Source organism: Channa argus, chromosome 3 (assembly GCF_033026475.1).
Source record: "Channa argus isolate prfri chromosome 3, Channa argus male v1.0, whole genome shotgun sequence".
NCBI lineage: Eukaryota > Metazoa > Chordata > Actinopteri > Anabantiformes > Channidae > Channa > Channa argus.
In genome coordinates, this window is record NC_090199.1 from 21,046,412 (window position 1) to 21,066,723 (window position 20,312).

General features: G+C 39.9%; 1 protein-coding gene across 6 annotated transcripts in view; it reads right to left on the reverse strand.

The window, feature by feature from the left end:
- The window catches only part of crebbpa (CREB binding protein a), a 51,564-nt gene that overhangs the window by 9,824 nt on the left and 21,428 nt on the right, over positions 1–20,312 (reverse strand). For 2 of the 6 annotated variants that reach the window (XM_067497769.1, XM_067497767.1), the window contains 16 exons: positions 19,737–19,992; positions 17,883–17,996; positions 14,735–15,001; positions 12,703–12,802; positions 12,446–12,583; positions 12,167–12,284; positions 11,879–12,047; positions 10,782–10,844; positions 10,217–10,338; positions 4,719–4,931; positions 2,874–3,182; positions 2,347–2,520; positions 1,733–1,901; positions 709–827; positions 274–513; positions 7–95 (listed from right to left, as the gene is read on the reverse strand). In XM_067497769.1, the coding sequence (XP_067353870.1) occupies positions 7–95; positions 274–513; positions 709–827; positions 1,733–1,901; positions 2,347–2,520; positions 2,874–3,182; positions 4,719–4,931; positions 10,217–10,338; positions 10,782–10,844; positions 11,879–12,047; positions 12,167–12,284; positions 12,446–12,583; positions 12,703–12,802; positions 14,735–15,001; positions 17,883–17,996; positions 19,737–19,992 (2,660 nt within the window). Of the gene's footprint in view, positions 1–6; positions 96–273; positions 514–708; positions 828–1,732; positions 1,902–2,346; positions 2,521–2,873; positions 3,183–4,718; positions 4,932–10,216; positions 10,339–10,781; positions 10,845–11,878; positions 12,048–12,166; positions 12,285–12,445; positions 12,584–12,702; positions 12,803–14,734; positions 15,002–17,882; positions 17,997–19,736; positions 19,996–20,312 lie in introns of all 6 variants that reach the window. The other 4 variants (XM_067497768.1, XM_067497765.1, XM_067497766.1 and 1 more) reach the window with 3 other exon arrangements.

Below are 20,312 nucleotides of genomic sequence, written 5' to 3' on the forward strand. Positions count from 1 at the left end.
CCCTACCTGTTCTGGTAACTGTAATATGTTCCTCCAGTGGGTATTGTGCAGAGCTGCTTGCCATAACAACAGAGCGTTTGAGGGGAAAACTCATACTGGAAAAAGAAGACACAATAAAAAGTTATCAAAATTTTTCAAATTAATCTATAAATGCTATCAGAAGTAGGAAAATTAATTAATCAGATGCTCGTTTAAAGATGATTTCTTCATCATTGCAGCCTTTCTCATTTCTTGTACATTTAACTATCTTGTACTTCACCCCGTCCACCTCACCTTCCTGCCGCAGCAGTAGCCTAGGCCTTGCATGACAGGGTCAATCTCTGACTCGAACACCTCAGCCAGCTTGGAGCAGTACTTGTAGACACGAGAAGTTTTGCGGTTGTAGAGCCATGCATTGTTGAACATCAGCCAGACATCATCGACGTATTGCCAGGGCTCTTGGTATTGACCTGTGTCGAGCTTACGCTTTATTGTGGACAGATCTATTGGGTTCTTAACTATGTCAAAATAGTCCTAGACAGAGAAATGACAGATATGGGAAAAGTATGAGTGCAAAAGGCCAGTACAGTACAACTGAGAATTATGCTTCTACCCACGTTGTTAAACAACATTTAATAAACATCCTATGACAAATACTTAACATATAATTTGAAAGATATGGTTATGAAGTAAAAACGTTAGGTTGGCAAGGGCATGTGTGCTACATACAGGGATACCCAGAAGCATTGGGTCTACTGGCTGTCTGAAGGGCAGTGACTCAGGATCCTGTCTGTAGAGAGACTCCAAAGTTGGCATCAGAGCCTGGCGCAACTCCTCAGGCTTAAAGACTGAAAAAAATAAAAATAAATAAGTAAAAGGTAATGTTTGTTATGCACAAATAAATAAAGACAAGAGAGAAAATATAACCTAAAAATGAAAGGAAGCAAGAAAAAAAACATTAGTGAAAAAGCAACTGTAAGATATACTGCCATAAACTTACATCCCCTTCTCTGTGCCTTTTTTAGTTTTAACAATTCACATTTGTCTTGTTTTTTGGGATAACATTTTCTGAAATGTCAGAATACTTTGTGTGACTAACAGCAATGGTGACTGAACTTAAGTAACCAGGGCACTCGGAGAAATCAGCTTTCGCAGATAATCTGGGAACAGCATTTACATGCATTTAAGAAATCGGTTTACTGGAAATACAGATATACATGCATCAAAAGAGTAATCTGATTTAATCTCCACCTCGGACTTATTTTGGAAGCCTGGTGCACAAATTGTAATGGTATAGTGACAGAAAAAACTGCTTTTCTGACTTTTCTTATTTGTCTGTGATCATATTGCAGCAGAGTAACCAAACAGGGGAACTGAGAGGAGGGAGCAAAAAAGGGGTGAACGTCCATTAGAAACCTGTTTAGACATATACATTGCAAAAGTAATGCCCATTCTCCAACAAAAGTCTACTGGGGGAATTTAGGCTTCCATAATTCCCCACCTAAATTTTGGATACCAGCTTTCCTGTTTACACAACAGTAAAGGAAACCTGGACGTTCATTTAACCTTCAGTTAACACTCAGCGTCAGACTTATAATATTGTAATAATTCCATTAACTGAAACTTAAAGTGATAACTGTCTCGCATTTGGCACAGTGTGCGTGTAGAATCAGTACTGGCATTAAATAAAACATCTATGTTTGTGTTTAGATGCTTCATGCTCATTTTATTTATCTCTTTGCTTCTCACTCACTTTTCCTCCTTGACTGAGATGGGGATGAGGATGTTGTGTTTGTTCCACCCTCTTCCTCTTCTGGGGGTTCTGTCTTTATTTCTGGCTTTTTCTCCTCTACCTCCATTGGCTCTGGCTTTTCTTGTAGCTCTTCCTTCTTCACCAACGTGGACGCAGAGTCATCTTCAGTCTATAGACAAGAAATTGAATGATTTTACCAATATCACATAATATAATCCTAAAAAGGGTTCAACTGATGGCATTTGTAATACCAACATGAATTATGTTACATGAATTAAATAAAATGGCTTTTCCTACATCTAGGCTAAATTTATGCTTATGAGTCCATCCACAAGCCAGCTGCTTAAACTCCATACAAAATTATGCTTATCTTTTCTCTGCAATGTCCACATATGAAACTATGGTTTAGTCCTCGATCAACAGGTCTCCTGATTAACTGAACTGTCTTGATAGCAAATTCTTTCCTTTATTATTGAATAACAAGTTGTGTAGCTGCTGCATGAAGTACATGGACTTATCATATACTTTGATATTTGATAAAAACTTTGTTTTGCAGCATAATGATGCATTTATTGTAAGTTTAGTCTGAAGATGGAGCTCCAACCAACCCCCACCTTAGGCTCAGTTTTGCCGCCAGCGGCTTTGAACTCCTGTTGGTCATGGTGCATGTCTGCTTGGACCTCCTGAGCGGGTAGATCTGCTCCAAAATGCTGCGAGTGCAGGTCAGCACTTGCAGCTGAGGCCGGTGTGGGCACCCGATTATCCAGACTGGCTCCTGGTTGAGACAGCTGAAACACAGAGGAAGGGGTGGGGGGGGGGGACAGGTGGAGAGAAAAAGAAAAAAGAGGAATGGAAAAAAAGAGACAAATAAGGTTTTGGCAACAGCTTTATTGCAGTTTTGCATGCAGAGCTAAAGCTATGACACAGATGAACACCTCCCAAATAAATGCCACTGCTCCCTTAATTAGAAATGTGTAACATTTGCACTGTGATGGGTGCTACAAACAGTGATAAAGATGCAGTTATAACACAGAAAGGTGGATGTGGATGGGGTGGGTTGGTACATGGCAGTCAGGGGGATAGGAATGGGGTGAAATTTGGGCATTCAGAGTGGAGGGCATGCGGAGGGTCTCAGGCTCACCGGTGTGGTAGGGGGCTGTGGCAGGGGCTGCGTCTGTGCTGCTGCAGGGAGTTCCACCTGGGGTTGGGGCTGGGAAGGGCAGGGAAGGGAGGTGCCCTGGGCTGGGGCAGGGCCAGGGAGGGTGGGGGTGGAGCTGCGGCTGGAGGGCTGGGGGTGCGGCAGGTTAGTGGCCACCCCAGCCGTGGAGCCAGAGGAGGCAGCAGGCGGAGGCGTGGAGTGCAAAGGGGTTTGGGAGGAGGCTAGCTGTGGGCCCATTGAGGGGCCAAGTGCATTCATGGGGAGATTAGCGTTCTGCTGCTGCTGCTGCTGCTGGAGAGAAAGACACACACATGCACGCGCACACACACACACGCACACACAGGGCAGGTGGACGTACACACAGGAGAAGCAGACAGAGTAATAAAGTCAAACAGACAAACACCACATCACATATAACTTGGGTTTAGTGAGCACCTTGTGACTAACAAGACAATTTTAAAAGCAATTAGTGCATAGTATCATTGGTTAATGTGGTTGCGTTTAGTTTCCCAACAACTAGTCGGAATTAACACGACTTTGTAGCCCTTCTTAAAAGGATAATTTTGGTTTTATTTCATGGTCAACCACTGTTTGGCACGTTACACAAAAAAATTTAACATATCATCCATTACTCTGTTCAACATTAAAATTATGACTTTACTTATTGCTCACTGTCCAAAATTACTCTTTACATTACTTGTTAAATTATTTGAAGTGTTAGGGTCTGAAGCTCACTTTACTTTTCTTTATCTAAATAAACCTACATAAATCATAAGGTTAGAAAATTATGACAGTGCTGGTTGTTATAAAAGTGCATACAGGCACATCTTCACATGAGGATGAAACATGTTTTCATCTAAACAAGTAATTTTAACAAAGAAGAAAATGTAGACTGCAGTCTAATTTTTATCTTCACCATGCAATTACCCCCATGGGTTCTCACCCCTGCTCGAAATTGGCACCTATGCATTTTACAACAATGTTCTTATAATTTTTTTTGTCCCACTAAAAATCAGAGTAATAGGAATATTTCCAGCTGCTAACCTTAGGCAATTCCATCTTCCACTGTAGTGTATTGCTTATGGTGGTGCTAATATTAACATGTGCAAATGCAACAACTGTGAAAATTAATAGTTGAATTTCTAATCAAACTTTGATGAGGAGGCAACAAAAGTAACAAGGAGTTGGTTTTTGAAGAGAGTAATTGTAATATTACTGAAAGCTTGTTTTTTTTTTTTTTTTAACTTTCTACACTACTCATTTCTGGGAAAAGTGACACTATGACAGTAATGCATTACAGACCAACACTATTTCTCCACAGTCACCATTCAGACACTAAAAACCAACAATAAATGTTCTTTACTTATTTTGGTTACTTCAGCCTGCAATCCAGATTAGCTTGTTTGTCTGTGCCACAGATCTCCATTGTTGTCCAAAAAAAAAAATAAACTCTGAGAGACATTACCCAGAGACTTAATCATTCATCTTAAATTGATGTGAATTCCCATAAGTCCATGGAATGTTTTTGGCTGATTAATGCAAGTAAAGCGGTGTGTTTGGCTGACGAGTTTTTAATAGATTTTGAAAACTATGGAGGTCCATGGCACAGAAGAACAAGCTAATTCAGACTGCTGGGTGAAAACTAAGCAAACACAAGTAGAAAATATTTAATGTTGGTTTGTATGGTGATTTTTTTTTAATCAATACCATTCTTTTAGAAAATGACCAAATTCATCCTTAAAAAAAGAACAGTATTACCAAATACAAAACAATTATACAAATGTGTTTATTACACCCGTATATCCTTCACCTCTCTTCATGTCTCACCTGAGTGACAGCAGCCTGTGCCTGTGGCTGACCCATGCCAGGCCCCACAGTGACATTCATGGCACCTGTTGCAGTGACTGCAGCGGATCCTGGAGGGAACTGATTCTGAGCCAGAAACTGTCCCTGGTTGGCTGTCTGGCCCACCACGTTGCCACCGCCATGTCCAGCAATCATGCCTTGGGCCTGGGGCATCCTGGAGGGAGACATGCCCATCTACAAACCAGGAAATAAAAAAACTGTGACCCTGAGCAGAATGAGGGAAAATCTTTCCACTGACCAAACAGCGTGGCAAAGATCAATCACACTACTTACAATGCAGCTACATAATAATGCAGTTGTAATGCATTATGAAGTTTTTCTAGTTACAATGAGGCAAGCTTTGCCGACTGTAAAAACAGTATAAAGTAAAAGCGTCTCATTATTTTGGAATGGCATTAAGTGTAAAAAAAAATATTTTTTTCCCCCCATCAACATTACATTTATGTCCATTAAGGAAGTAAAAAGGCTTGTTCATTAGAAATTAAAGTTAATTTAAGATTAATTTAGAGGGAATGCAAAGTTTTGCATTACTTTATCTTCCTTTTAGTACAAATGTTTTTTTAACATCATAAGTACCAAAAACAACCAGGGAGTGTACTTAAAGTTATAAAAAAATATATATTTATATGTTGGTCATGGTCTGTGCTTAAAAATATACAACATAAATTCATTATGGCAGGTAAGTGACTGCAGCCCACAAATCCCAAATAGGTCTGAGGTGTCATTCCACACTGTCCATCAGAGAACACTTCATCTATAAAATATCCTAGTATTTGGCTCAAAACTCCTCAAAAACTAAACTAAAAGGATCTAGATAAAATGTTTAAGATGTTTACGATAAAAAACCTAATTAATTTTTTCATGTAATTATTATGTAACAAGCCAGACTTATTAGAGAATTGCACAGTGACATTAGTGAAAGTTTTTTAACTAGAAAAAGCATTTCCAGAAGGAAATTGCACTGTGAATGCTTTGGAGCTGAAAGCATTTTCCAAGCAAACCTGAAAAAGAGCTGAAGATTTAGCTTTTGCTGAAACAACAAAATGTGGCTTCATTATATACTGGTTAGGCAAACTTCAAAGCCAGTAAGCCCTAAACACCTCAAAGGGAATTATGTGATGTCATCGCACATCACTAAAAGGAATAATATTTGTATTAAAAAAATAAATTTAAAAAAATCTTAAAAAGGTACCAAAAATATTAATATAAAAAGGCACATACAAGAAATAATGTCCTTAAAAAGCATACTGTAGTTTGAACGTGTTTCTAGCTGAAAGTATGCCGAAATAGTACCCTCCAAATAGGGTACAGAAGTTGGAAGTCAGAATAATAATAGATCAACAGCTTTTGGCTCGTCCCTTCAGGGGTCGCCACAGCAGAATGTGTGCCGCATGTAGATTTGGCATGAGTTTTTATGCCGGATGCCCTTCCTGCTGCAACCCTCCCATTTTATCTGGGTTCGGGACTGGAACCAAGGTGGCCTCAAAAAATCCTTTCAGCAGTGAAACATTCAAAGGAAAAAGCAAAAAAAAAAAAATGCTGAACTTGAGAAAGTGTAAAAAAGGCTTTTATTTTGAAAGTACCTCTTTCGTATCTATGTGTCCACTGTAGTTAAACTTCAGCCCAAACTAATTTTTCCATTTAAATGCAAAAAATATGAAACATCATTCAAAAGTCTTTTGTTTTGAAAGCGTGGTTCGTGTGTGTGTGTGCGTGTGTATGTCTCCACTGTAGGTGGACTTCAACAGAAATTGGATTATTTACATAATCACTGTTCTCTGAGTAGCATGAGTACGCTCACTCTCACTCACTCACATTGGGAACCAGTGACCTCATCAGAAGTCTCCCAGCCAGGATTGGCTGGAACTAAGCATGTCAGTGTCAAAGAGGGAGGAGCCTGCCCCTTATAAAAGGAGGGGACACTGCAGATTCCCATTCAAAATGCCACCTCTTCCTCTCTTTAGTATGAGCAAGGAGAGTAGTCTGGTGAGACACTTAGAGAGTTTTCTGAAAGTTATCTTTCATAGCATTCGTTTTGGGTCTCACATTGGGAAATACTGACACCTGGATCTTTGGCAGACGATACCCGAGAACTATAGTCCTTTAAAGGTCATTACAAAGATGTACCCACACTAAACACTGAATGAGCTAGTGAGGAATCAGTAACCCAATATGCTACAGCACAAATGTCCTCAATGGAGATCCCTCTGAAGAGGCCATGAAATGGTGAGGCCCCTGGAAGTGTATCCGCAGTTCTGCTACTGGCAGTAGATCCCTATAGCTACATGCCAAGGCAATAGCCCGTTTTTAAAACTGGCTTCCCCAAGTGGTTCTTTGCCCATGATAAAAATAGTTGGCCTCTCCTCCAAGAGCCTTTAGTTCTATCTATGTAAACGTGCAAGGGGCAGACCCGACAAAGCATATGTAACTGCTAATGCTCCTCTGTGGAAAATGGCGGAGAATAAAAGATCAAGATCAAGATCAAATAGAGAACATTAGCACACAACCTGAGGCATTAAGGCCAGATTAGGTTGTAAGTTCCCTCACACATTCCCAGAAGAGAACTTTGTGCGTGCTGGATACACTGAAAGAGCATGAATCTCACCCAACAATTTCGCTGAAGTGAGAGCCAGCAGCAAAACTGTCTTTAGAGACACCATTTTCAAATACACCTTGTTCTTACGTTTAAAAGGTGGAACTGACAGGGCCTCCAATACAATAGGAAGGTCCCATTAGGGGGTCAGCTGTCTGGAAACAGGGAGCTTACGCTTTACATAAAACGGCACACCAAGGGATACTGTCCCACAGCCTTCCCCTCCAGACCAACAAGGCAGGCAGTAATTGCTACCAAGCACACCTTAATGCAGCAGCAGGTCTCTGTAGGGGCCAAGGTCCATGGTAGAGGAGCCAAGTTACCTTAGCCACCCTGTGTTTTGATGGCCATTAGGGAGCTATGAGAATCACATATAGGCCCTCCTCCCGTACCCTGGCCAGGGTCGGAGAAATCAGAGCAACCGATGCATACAGAAGAACATGAGGCCACTGGCGAGCTACCAGGGGGGCGTCCTGGACGGAAAGGGAGAAAAACAGACGCATTCTCACAATCAAGCATGCAGCTGCCTGCTATGGGATGCTTGTCTATGTATGGTGTATTATGCCAGGAGACTTCAATCTCTTCCAACAGCTCCAAGAAGATTGGCAGCAGTTGTTTCCCTATCTTTTTTTAACTTTCAGCAGCTTTTTCCTGTCAAAGCATGACCCAGTCACCTCAGCTTGAACCTCAGGACACTAGATATTGAGCTTGGCAGCTGCGTGTTTGTACACCTCCTGCAATTCCAAATCCAGTATGGGGGAGGATGCATCTCTGTCCTCTGCCTGGGCAGCCCTCTGGGTGCAATTTAGCAACCCGGCCCTAAAGTGCCTGTGAGGAGTCGTCATTATCCTCATCATGAGACGTGAGAAGCTCCAACCCACCATGTGACTCTTCAACCACCTCTTTAAACAAATACTTAGGGGTTCCTGGGGATGGGGTTTGAGACATTTAGTTGGTCTCCCCCCCAACTTAGACCAGGTACCCGGGACCGTCACCTCGACATGGTCCAGCGGCTCCAAGGCTGCCTGCATAAAAGGGCCATGACTGGGTTGCCCCAAGAAAAATTCATCTGATGAGCCAGTAAGCAACAGAGCACCTTGAAAGGAAACCGGCAACAGTGTAAGCACTCCTCCGATGACTGAGGCAGAATACGCACAATAGAAATTGCACTGCCACATGAACAGGCTCGGGCCCGTGTTTTCTCATCAGTCTTAGCAGGAACATTTGCGGTAGCCATGGCCACTAGCAGGCGATAAAAGCTGTGAGGATATGATGTGGTGTACAGCTAAAGCTAACCTGGTGTGGCTAGAAAATAGTGGGTCAACTGGGAGTGTTGCAACTTCTAGAACACAAGAAGTCAGTATTGCTACATCGATATGCTTGGGGAGTACTGCTACTAAAAAGTGTTACCACTTGGTTAAAGCAACTGTGAAAAGTATTGTTATTGTTATTGCAAAAGTATTGTAAAGTATTGTTCCACAGTCCGAGGCTCGAACTACTGTTTGGTGACAGACTAGTATGAGTAGATATCTCAAGATACTGTGAGCTGAGAGCACCCAGTGACCAAGATTGCACTTGTGTCTTTGGGACAGTTAAGCTAGGTCCCAGAAAGACAGTTGGCTTGAGAGATAAGTATGTTGGAACTTCTGTTGAAAAGCAAAAGAGGTGTTTGAATGACTTCCTTTTATAAGGAGGTGACACTACACAGTCCCACTTTAACATTGACATGGCATGTTCCAGCCAATCCTGGCCAGCAGAGTCCAATAGGAGCTTCTGATGACGTCACGCTGAAGTCATTCCCAATGTGTGATGAAAAAGATGCTATGAAAGAAAGCTGATTTTACCATTTAAGTGACACAGCTCTGAGGCTGATCACATGACCTTATTTGTAGATACTCAATGAAGAGAAGGTAGGGCAGCAATTTTAAAACAGGCCCCATTTGTGATTTGAGAATTTCTGGACTTCCGATATAATGGGCTCCATATGCTGCACTCTCTCTGAGAGTTACATTTCCTGAAAGAAGTCCAAGTTTTAAAGTATAATTTGTTGAGGAAAGATGAAAGTTGACTGAGGAAAGGAGCAATAGAAGATAAAAAGTTGAAGCTGAAAAGTTAGAGACCGTGTGATGTCATCCACTCTATTTGGAAAACATTCTGCAATACACACTAATGGAGAAGAGCAGAAATTTCCTAGAACTGCAAAACTAAAACTCTGCTTATTCAAAAACTGTAAAAGATTTTAAAAAAGCACAACAAAAGGATGATACCTGTCTTCAGTTTCGCTCAAAGTTTAAATAGTTTCTCTAGGCTGAATTATGCCCAAGTTGTTAAAGCTGAAATTTGAAGAGTAGCTAAAGAGTTTTTTCTTTCAGTTCAAAATGAAAAAAGCCAACATTTTTAAAAAGTATAACAGATGTTCAAAAAGCCGTATAGAGGCAATAATGTTCTTTATAAGCTCAATGTTTGAGCTGAACTGAATGTTTGTGTTTCTAGCTGAAAGCTTGCTAGGCTAAGTGGCTGAGTAGCTAGGCGCCAAAAATGTAAGGAAGACGGAAGTCATAATAATATTAACAATAATAAAGATTAGAATATCATTACTGTGAATGGTCCAGCATAAACATTGAGTGGCCACAACGGAACATTATTTTGTAAAGAAAAGTCAGTACCTCAACTTTAAACCAAGCTTTAACAGCTGCTTCTGCTAATGCAGGTCTTTTGCATTTTAATTTGTCAATGTGGTATAGTAATCATGCATCTAAAAATAATTAATGGCCTAAACAAATAACTGAATTTCTAATAAGCCAGAGGCATCTTGTGCAGACAGCCACAGTGTGAATGCATGTGCTTGTATGCATACTGTCCTCACCGCAGGCACAGAGCTCATATTCATTTGCTGTGGATGGTTCATTGGTGAGGCAGCTCGGGCTCCCATAGGTGCCTGGGATATCTGGGTGTTGGGAAGAGCCATGTGGTTGAACTGGTTGATTCCTGGACAGCACAGTGGACCACAGTGTTCAGCAATGGATGCGCAAAGAAGGAAAGACATAAAATTAGGACACTGGTGAAAATCTGTATTTTATTTCCTTTAATTTTTTGGTTCTTTAGTTTCCATAAGTTTATAGTTATGTTAGTCAACATTCACATCTATTCCCTGCGCCAAATTGTATTTTATTTTAATTTGAGTATGAACAAGCCTATGGGTCTGCTTCACGTACACACATCTCTTTTCCTCTTCACTGAGTCATGATCCACATCTTCGTTTTCTAAAAGTTCCTTGTTTTTTGGCTTATGTTCTTCTTACCAATTAAGTTTTCTGTATTATAACAAGCATTTTTATGACATGCATTAATCTTTGACAACTGTCATAGAAGGCACTCCCATGGAATCTTAAAAAGAAAATGCCACATGCAGCATGCAACATCCAAACATACCTTGTGAAACTTGCATGCGATTCATGATCTGATTTGGCATATTGGGCAAAGGAACAGGCCCATCTATGAAAGAAAAAAATAATAATTAAAACGGTAGCTAGAAAATATATACAATAGAGAAATTACTGCTGCTGCATGGTTTGATATTTTTAAGCTATAGGTAGGATATTTATTTTTTAAATTAGAAAATGTAATAAGAATATTTGAATAAATATTCTCAAAACATAATGAGGGTTTTCATCAGGTTTTGGTAATAAAATGTATTTAAACACCACATGTCAGACAGTTCAATATGGTTTCACAATTATATCACAGTAAGAAAGTAATAAACAGGACCTGGAACCAGATACGCAGTGGAAAAATGGACAAAGTTTTATTTAATAAAACATTATTTATCAATTTGAGTTTACTGAAAGTCTGACGGTGTCGTCTGAAAATCTATCAAATTATATAAGGTGTTGTAAATGTAAGAATCAAACTAATCTTGTCATTAATGCTGTAGTCAGTTCTGCTTCCCTGTTTAACCTGCAGTGTCTTCAAAATGCAGCTACAACACACAGTTCTAATAAGAAGCAAGGCCACATCTGTCCTGCAATAGCTTTCCTCAACTGATTCCCAGCCAAACCCATAAATCATTTTAATAGTTTTATATTTGTTGTTAAAGCTCGACATGGACTGGCTTCCAGATACCCCTAGTTTTCACTCTCCCTTGTTCCCAGTCAACCTCAAATGGCGTCCAAGTTTTCTTCCATTACTACTAACACTGTGGAACACCTTGCCCCTCACTTTTCAATCGATCAATCATCTATTATCATTCTTTCACCTTTTTAAAATGCAAATCAAAGAACTACATTTATAAAATTGTCATTTAAAGTATGTCATAATTAAAAAGATTTTGTCAGTTACATTTTATTTATCTATTTTATTTATATCTAACTTAATTGTGAAGATTAGGCTAGATACATTTTATTTATATCCAAGTTAATTAGTAGATAACAAAGATAACATTTACTGGAGAGCTATTTTTTATTCTACCTTAGCTGAGAAAACAGATGTTACCTAGATATTCTGTTGTTCTTCTAAAATTTTTTACTCACTCTGTGGCCGTGGGCCCAAAGCGTTAGGCTGGCTAAGACCAGTCTGCTGCGTCCCCTGGGCGGCCATGGGTGCCTGGTTTATCTGTTTTTGTAGTCTTGAACGTCTCTTCTCCTCTAGTTCCTTCTGGATTTTGTAGATTTTTTCAGCCAGGAAGTGATAGTACTCATCCTACAGGCAGGTAGGTAACAAGTCATTTTGCAACTCCACTACAAGTCTTTGTATGTGTCTTTGATAAGGTAAGGTGACTCATTTTGTGCCCGGGTTCAAGCCCCTTTATGAAAACCTACCCGACTGTTAGCAGATTCGTACATGTCCCCCTCCACCTTTCGTGCATAGGCCACCAGATTCTCCATACGTCTGTCCTTCAAAGCTGCTGGGTCAGGGGTAGGGAATATGGCTTGTACTCTGCCACAGAAGAACAGAATTTACATTGGTAAATATCTACAACATTTTTTACTTGTGCACTTTCAGCTTTGAAAAAAAATCAAAAGTGGGTTACCAACAACTAAGGCATAGACTTTTTTAATATCAAGCTGTTACAAGAGAACAACAGGGGTACGACTTACAGTTTGTGTACGAGGTGATTGCGCAGGTCCTGAGTGACATGCTCATGCCAAGCTTTTCTGGTGCCTGTAGCAGAGACAGGTGCTGCTGTGGGTAGGTTTCCCATTGATCCCACAGCTGACCCATCTGAAAGCAGCTGGCTAGAGATGGAACAGCAGGTACAAAAAAGGTAAATGTTGAAGATTTTACTTAGTTATGTCCTTTTAAATTTATCTTTAAATCGATGAAGGCAAAGCAGTGCTTTTCGGCAGTGACTGACTTGTTAGTGTTGAGTGTGTTGGGGAGGGAGTCTGTGTGCAGGTTTGTCTGTTCTGAGGAGGTCACGCCCATCGTTGCACTTCCAAGAGCCATTTGGTTACCTGCAACAGTGAATGCTGTGAGCAAACAGCACTGCCTTTATTCCAAATGAAGCTTAGTACATCTCTCCACATAAATGTATTTAAAAAAACACACGTATTTTTATTAAATGTGTGTATGTGAATATTTATACATTACCTACAGTGCATCCAGAAAGTATTCCCAGCAGTTAACTTTTTCCATATTTTTTATTATGTCTTATGCCTTATATCAAAATGGATCAAATTCATTATTTTCCACAAACTTCTACAAATAATACCCCATAATGCCAACGTGAAAGTTTGTTTAAAATCTTTTTTATACAAGAAAAAATGTATAAAAGAAAGAAAAAAAAATCACATGTACATAAGTATTCACAGCCTATGCTTAATACTTTGTTGAACCACCTTTAGCGCCAATTACAGCTTCGAGTCTTTTTAAGTATGATGCTACAAGTTAACACACACTATTTTGGCAGTTTCTACCATTCTTCTTTGCAGTACCTCTCAAGCTCCATCAGGTTGGATTTGGAGCATCTGTGCACAGCCATTTTCAGATCTCTCCAGAGATGTTCAATCGGATTCAAGTCTGGACTCTGACTGGGCCACTCAACATTCACAAAGCTGTCCTGTAGTTAGCTGTGTGCTTAGGGACGTCATCCTGTAGAAATATGAACAGTCGCCCCAGTCTGAGGTCCAGAGCGCTCTGAAACAGGTTTTCATCAAGGATGTCTCTGTACATTGCTACATTCAGCTTTCTCTCAATCCTGACTAGCCTTCCAGTTCCTGCCGCTAGAAAACGTACCCACACCATGATGCTGCCACCACTGTGCTTTACTGCAGGGATGGTATTGGCCTAGTTTCCTCCAGACATGACAATTGCCATTCAGGCCAAAGAGTTCAATCTTTGTTACATCAGACCAGAGAGTTTTGTTTCTCATAGTCGGAGAGTCCTTCAGGTGCCTTTTTGCAAACGCCAGGTGGGCGTTCATGTGCCTTTTACCGAGTAGTGGTTCCATCTGGCTACTCTACCATACAGGCCTGATTGATGTAGTGCTGCAGAGATGGTTGTTCTTCTGGAAAGTTCTCCTCTAATTAGAGTAAGGCTGAAGTTCTTTCAGAGTGACCATCGGGTGATCACTTCCCTGACTTAGATTTCAGTTTGGCCAGCCTGCCTGCTCTAGAAAAAAGTCCTGGTGTTTCCAAACTTCTTCCATTTACGGATGATGGAGGCCACTGTGTTTATTAGAACCTTCAATGTTGCATAATTTTTTCTGTATCCATCCCCAGATCTTTGCCTTGATAGAATCCTGTCTCAGAGGTTTACAGACCATTCCTTGATCTTCATGGCTTGGTTTGTGCTCTCACGCGCATTGTTAACTGGGGGACCTTATATAGACAAGTGTATGCTTTTCCAAATCATGTCCAATCAATTGAATTTCCCACAGGTGGACTCCAATCATGTTGTAGAAACATTTTAAAGATGATCAGTGCAAACAGAATGCACCAGAGCTCAATTTTGAGTGTCATGGAAAAGCCCATGAATACTTATGTACATGTGATTTGTTTGTTATTCTTAATTAATTTGCAAAGTTTTTCACATTGTGCTTATGGGGTATCGTTTGTAGAATTTTGAGGAAAATAATGAATTGATCCATTTGGGAATAAGGCAGTAACATAACAAAATGTGCAAGAAGTTAAGAGCTAGTAATACCTTCTGGATGTACTGTACATAAAGCCTATACAGTAAAAATTGTCAGCTTATTTGCAACCGTTTAAGTTTTGTAGTCTGGATTTTTATTTATTTTTTTGACCAATTTAGGATCCTTGTAGTTTGTTATGCTGAGTATTAAAAGTCCCATGTTTCATTCATAAAGAACAAAATTTCAAGCATACAAAAGTTGGTAACCGTGCTTATAAAAATTACAGAAATCAAATGAGCCTATTTGGCTTTACCAAGTGCATTGATGGGTCGCATCTGCTGCGAAAGCTGTTGTTGCTGGGCCTGTGTGTTCTGTGCCCCTGATGTCTGTCCTGGGGCCTGTTGGGTTTGGGTCTGCCCAGCGGCCTGGCTGCTGTAAGGCAGTCCAAGTGCTGCATAGGCTCTCTGCATGGAGCTGGGGTCTATTGGGGCTGAGGTATTGATGGTGGGAGCACTGGGTTGTCCTACACCAACTGAGGACATAGGATTTTGGAGGCCTGCATTGGGAGAGCTCAGCATAGCTGGGGAAAGATAGAGAATACATAGGAGAATAACACACTGAGAACATTGATGTACAGCTAAAAGCTTTCTAAAGATGTGAACTGGATAAATGCATAAATCCCTTCAGGGGACAGAGCATTAGAATTCTTTCCTAGGATAAGGTCTAGGTTAGGCCCTTAGTTTGTGCAAATAAAATAGGAGGAGGCAGGATAGACACAAGCTCTGATGTCACATTCTTGAACATAGAGACCAAATAGGGATAGACCAACACTGAACTACTCTAGGTGATGAATAATATACACCCTAATTAATACAGAGTTCAGGGCTTTAAGAAAGGAAAAATGTCTGTCCCTGAATTTTTATTTTCCTCTCGTTATTCTACCAAAAGTAAAGTAAATCATTAAGCAAAATGATATACAAAATCTTAAATATTGATGTATTTTAATGTAAATATAATTAATGTTGCAGCAGGTAAAGGTGGAGCTAACTACAATCTAGTATATTATTTTGTACTAGATTTTTATTGGTTTATTAGTAGATTTAGAAAATGTTTTAGTATTAAAATTCAGTAAAGTAACTAACGCTGTGTTGTAATTATTGAAATTGTAATAAATGTAATTACTACCTTTTTTAGTTCTGAGGAAGTTAAAGTAACTAGAAATTAAAAAAGTAAAGTACAGGTTTCACACAACTGTGCTTTGGTACAAATTTTTTTTCCCACTGAGCCACATCCACTGAGCCACATCCACTGTTTCGAGTAGTTACGTTACATTGATTACAATACATTAAATGACTAAAATAAATTTGAAGCTTTCAAGTCAGCTAAATGGAAAGAACAATAACCTCTCGGTCATCTGGTACCCCGTTGGTATAATAAACTGGCCAAAAGAGGACATGGGGGCCACTCACATCCAGACAAGGAAGCTCTTTACAATGCATGGAGGGTTTCACCCTAAATCCAGCATCTTGGGAGTGTACATTAAGCAGAAAGAAGACAGCCAAGGATTGGTGAGCATCAGAGCCACCAATCAGAAATAAACACCCAAGACCCATGAATACATCAGGAAGATGCCCCATGTGATGACGTGCTTAGTGAATACCTCTGGCGACAGAAACCAGAGGAGCAAGGGAAAGAAGAGCAGGAATCCTCATGGAAGGACAAACCCCTGCATGGTATGTACCACCATCAGATAGAAGAAATAGCTGATGTTTAAAAATCCTACCAATGGCTGGACAAAGCTGGACTAAAAGACAGCATAGAGACACTAACCCTAGCAGCACAGGAGCAGAACCCAGAGACAATCAGACTGCGTCTTCGCTTATGTATTTCATAAACACACTCCTAAACCTCGTGGAAAGCCTTCATAGAAGAGTTGAAGCTGTTATAGCTGCAAAGGGTGGGCCGACCCCATATTAAACCCTATGGATTAAGAATGGGATGTCACTAAAGTTCATATGGGTCTAAAGGCAGATGAGCAAATATTTTTGGCAATATAGTGTAGCTAAGTGCAAGATGCTAGCAGGCAGGGCATACATGGAACGCCATAACCAAGTGGCTGGCATAGTGTACCGAAATATCTGTGCCCAGTACAATATGGAAGTACCAAAGTCAAAATGGGACACACTTTCAAAGGTGGTTGAGAATGACAGAGCTAAGAATCAGACTGACAAACTGGTAATGGGCAACCAACCCGACATAGTAATTGTAGACAAACAAAAGAACAAGGCTGTAGTGGTAGATGTAGCAATCGCAATCGATAGCAACATCAGGAAAAAGGAACACGAGAAATACCAAGAGCTGAAAGAAAAGATGTATGACAGGTTTCTCCTCCTATTAGCAGAATTACATGTAACCATCCACTGTTTTTAAAGTTCATTAAATAACGTGAGAACAAAAAAGAATGCTAACATAAACACGAACACCTTTACACAGATTTGTAAAGATGTTAGAAATTGGTATTCTCCCATTATAAGCGAGATCACAATCCTATCAACCTGATCTTATTTACGGTCCTCTTAAAGTTTTTCACTGTGAAATGTCTTACAGTGTAAATACTGTTGTTGGTTATTACTTTTGCGATGTGAGGTTACAACATAAGTAGAAATACAAGTGAACAAGAATCAGACAATATAGCCTTAACAAATTCAAATAATCTATTTTGTTAAGAGGATAAAAATGTCGTTGGCCTGTAATCACTGGAAATATAAAGTAGATGTAATTCATTAATAGAAAAAATAGGGCTTTTCGATAGTGTATATAGTATACACATAGTATATACATATTCTTGCTGCACAACAGCTTAAGTTAGGTTTAGTGTGTGCGCACACAGCCCAGGCCTCATGCTGGAGAAATTTAAGCCCTGAGAGTAGTATAAAAAAAACAGAACATATAAAAACAGGCTGTGAAGCCATGACATTAGGAGAGCGTGACAAACAACAGAAACGAAAGCAGTTTTAGTATGAAGCAGAGTTTCAAACTGAGGAGTAAGAGGTAAACATCCAATGGCTCAGTGGGACTCAGCTAGCAGACATTCTCTGTTTCCTCACTGTCTCCCTCCATCACACTCCTACCCCCCTGTGTTTTAGATTACAAGCCCAGCAGGTCCACACTCTTATTCATCTTTTAGTCCTCATGGAAAAGCACAAACCAGTCTAAATAACATACAAACACTGGATGGTTAGATTTAAGAAATAGGAAATTTAAATTCTTACTAAAACGGTCAATGTGGATTATGAGAGCCTGGTACACAAACATAACATCCTCGAATGACAGACATTCATAAAACAAATCCAGAGGTTAAGGTGGCTATTTTTATACCATCAGTGGAGGCATTTTAGCTTTTTGTTTATTATATGTAGTTACATTAAGCGACTGGGTCGGTGCCTGCTATTCATACTTACGCTGCTGGGTGCGCTTGTCGCTGGCGTTTTTCAGAGGAAGGCAAACGGGACAGTCGTGCCGTGTGCAATTTTTCCAGTGGGAGATGATCTGTCTGGACGATGCACAATGAGGCACTGCGGGGGGGGGGGGGGGGATGAGCAACAGGGTTAAAAATCTTCTTCACCACCAAACAGTCAGCACAATGTATGGGCAAATCAGTATCATCATAGCTTTTATAACACCAATGGCAGATAAAAAAAATGGCAATTTTCCTGCAATTTTTGCATATAGATTTGTTTTGTTTTGTGTTTACCAAAGCAAAAATGTAACCATATCACCAATTCAACATCTTTGTATTCACAACATTTACTTTGTCTTCCTTGTGCACTTAAATATAAATTACATTTTCAGTTTGAAGTTCAGGCTCAAGAATTTAGACTTTACTTTTATCCCAGACAAAGGTATATGCACTCAATGGCAGGCAGGCAGTTAACATTTGATTTGTACACAGTTCATTTCTTTTACTAGATTTAAAACATTTTGGTTAATTGGCCAGCCCAACCTAGCACTCCGATTTATTTTTTGACCTTCCCAAAAACTAGGTTTAATAAATACCATAAAAGAAACAATTTCCTTGTATGTGGTAGCATACTTGGCCAATAAAGATTATTGTGATTAAATATTAGGTCCAGCAGCCCTTATTAGTAAAAGAAGTTAAAGAATATTTGCAAAATGCTTAAATAAAGACTGACGGACAGAAAGCAAATGAGATGTGCATGACCCCTATTGTTAGAAAGAAATCTGCCTCATTTTCAAAGATGGTCAGGTCTTTAAAACACTTCTACATTGAAAGGTGCTAGTTTGGTCCAGTGGAAAGGAGAACTTAAATCATATTTTCTGTTAACTGGTAAGACTGAGGCATTTAATTTTATCTGTGACGAGGCTAATGTGCTTGCAGTTAATATGACTGAAAAAACTAATAAATAAATCCACAAACCTGATAAATTAACCTTGCCAAGTGCCTGGTAGGTCCACATACATTTACTATGTCTATGGCATCAACTTTCAAAGGCTATGCGTAAATAAACACGATTACATTTTATCATCATTTTAAGAATGGCAGCACTATTACCAGAGACTCAGATAAAGCTGTCCCAATCATGTTGGTAGCTTTTAGTGATCTGTATGCAGCAATAAAGCAAAGGCCTCAAATTTAGGTCTAAAGCAGTCACTCAAAAAATGAGCTTAGCAACAAACACCTCATTTAACTAAAATCTTTAAAATAAAAAAGAGTAAATGGATAAAATCTCTCTCCATGGTTATTTTAGTTTCGGCTAGAAGCATAGCTCCACAAAAAAAAGGAAATGAATTGGCATGCAGGGGGCAGAGACAGACTCCTTCAGGTGTAACACACCTCAGCTTCTGAGTATGTATGGCATTACATTTAACTCAAGTATTCAGGTCCACAAAAATAGCATCATCAAGGATCCGAATTTAAATGAGGGCAGCTTGAAGGGAATTTTACATCACATCAAAGTTGGGGCTAAACGGGCAGAAGAGGGGAAGAAGGATCCAGAGAAGACAGGAAGAGATGACATGGGAATTTAAGAGGACGATCTTAGTGTCAGCAGCAGGCCAAGCCATTAGGCAAGCCAGCAAACCGGGAGGAGGTGTATGTCATGAATGGAGGGAAATCCCCCAGTGCTTACTCTGGATTAGGCAGATATACCTGGTATGACTCAGGAGAGAAAGGCAAGTAGTCTATACTTGTATTTGATATTTCAGTCCCTGCAGGATTTTACTGATGTTTTTGTGATTTCCTAGTTTCGTGACAGTTTTTCTGGAAAAAAATGGTTTCAAATGCTCCAACTTACCCTGACAGGACTTTCCGGCCTGGCAGTGGGTCATGTGGTTGAGGACGTTCTTCATGGTGCGGCAATGAGGCAAGGCACAGGGCCTCACCTCCCCATTGGCCTGCTCCCGTCGCTGGCACTTATGAGCATGAAGCAGCAGAACCAGCTGCTGCTGGATCAGCTTGCGCTTCTCTGGGTCAGCTGTGGGGCCTGCAGAAGGCACTGCCACACCTCCGCCACCAGCCAGGGGGATCATCGCTGCCTGTTGTTGGGGCTGCTGCTGAAGTTGTAAGATGGTGATAAAGAAAAATGTGTCAAAGTTGCAATAGGTTAAAATAATACTGTCAAAATACAAATACATGAGACCATTAAGATCAGTCTCCATATGTAGTTTCCAAACAATTACGATTATAATATGATTTAATGTATTATATCTGTAATATTTTACAATTTATTTTACCTTGTAAGAATTTGGACTCTCTTTTATACACTGCTTAATTTGACTAATGCAGAAAACATACAATGTGAGTATAGAAAAGAATACTTTCATATTCATAAGTCTTTTTAAATGCTAGATAAAATAAGTCGTAAGTAGGA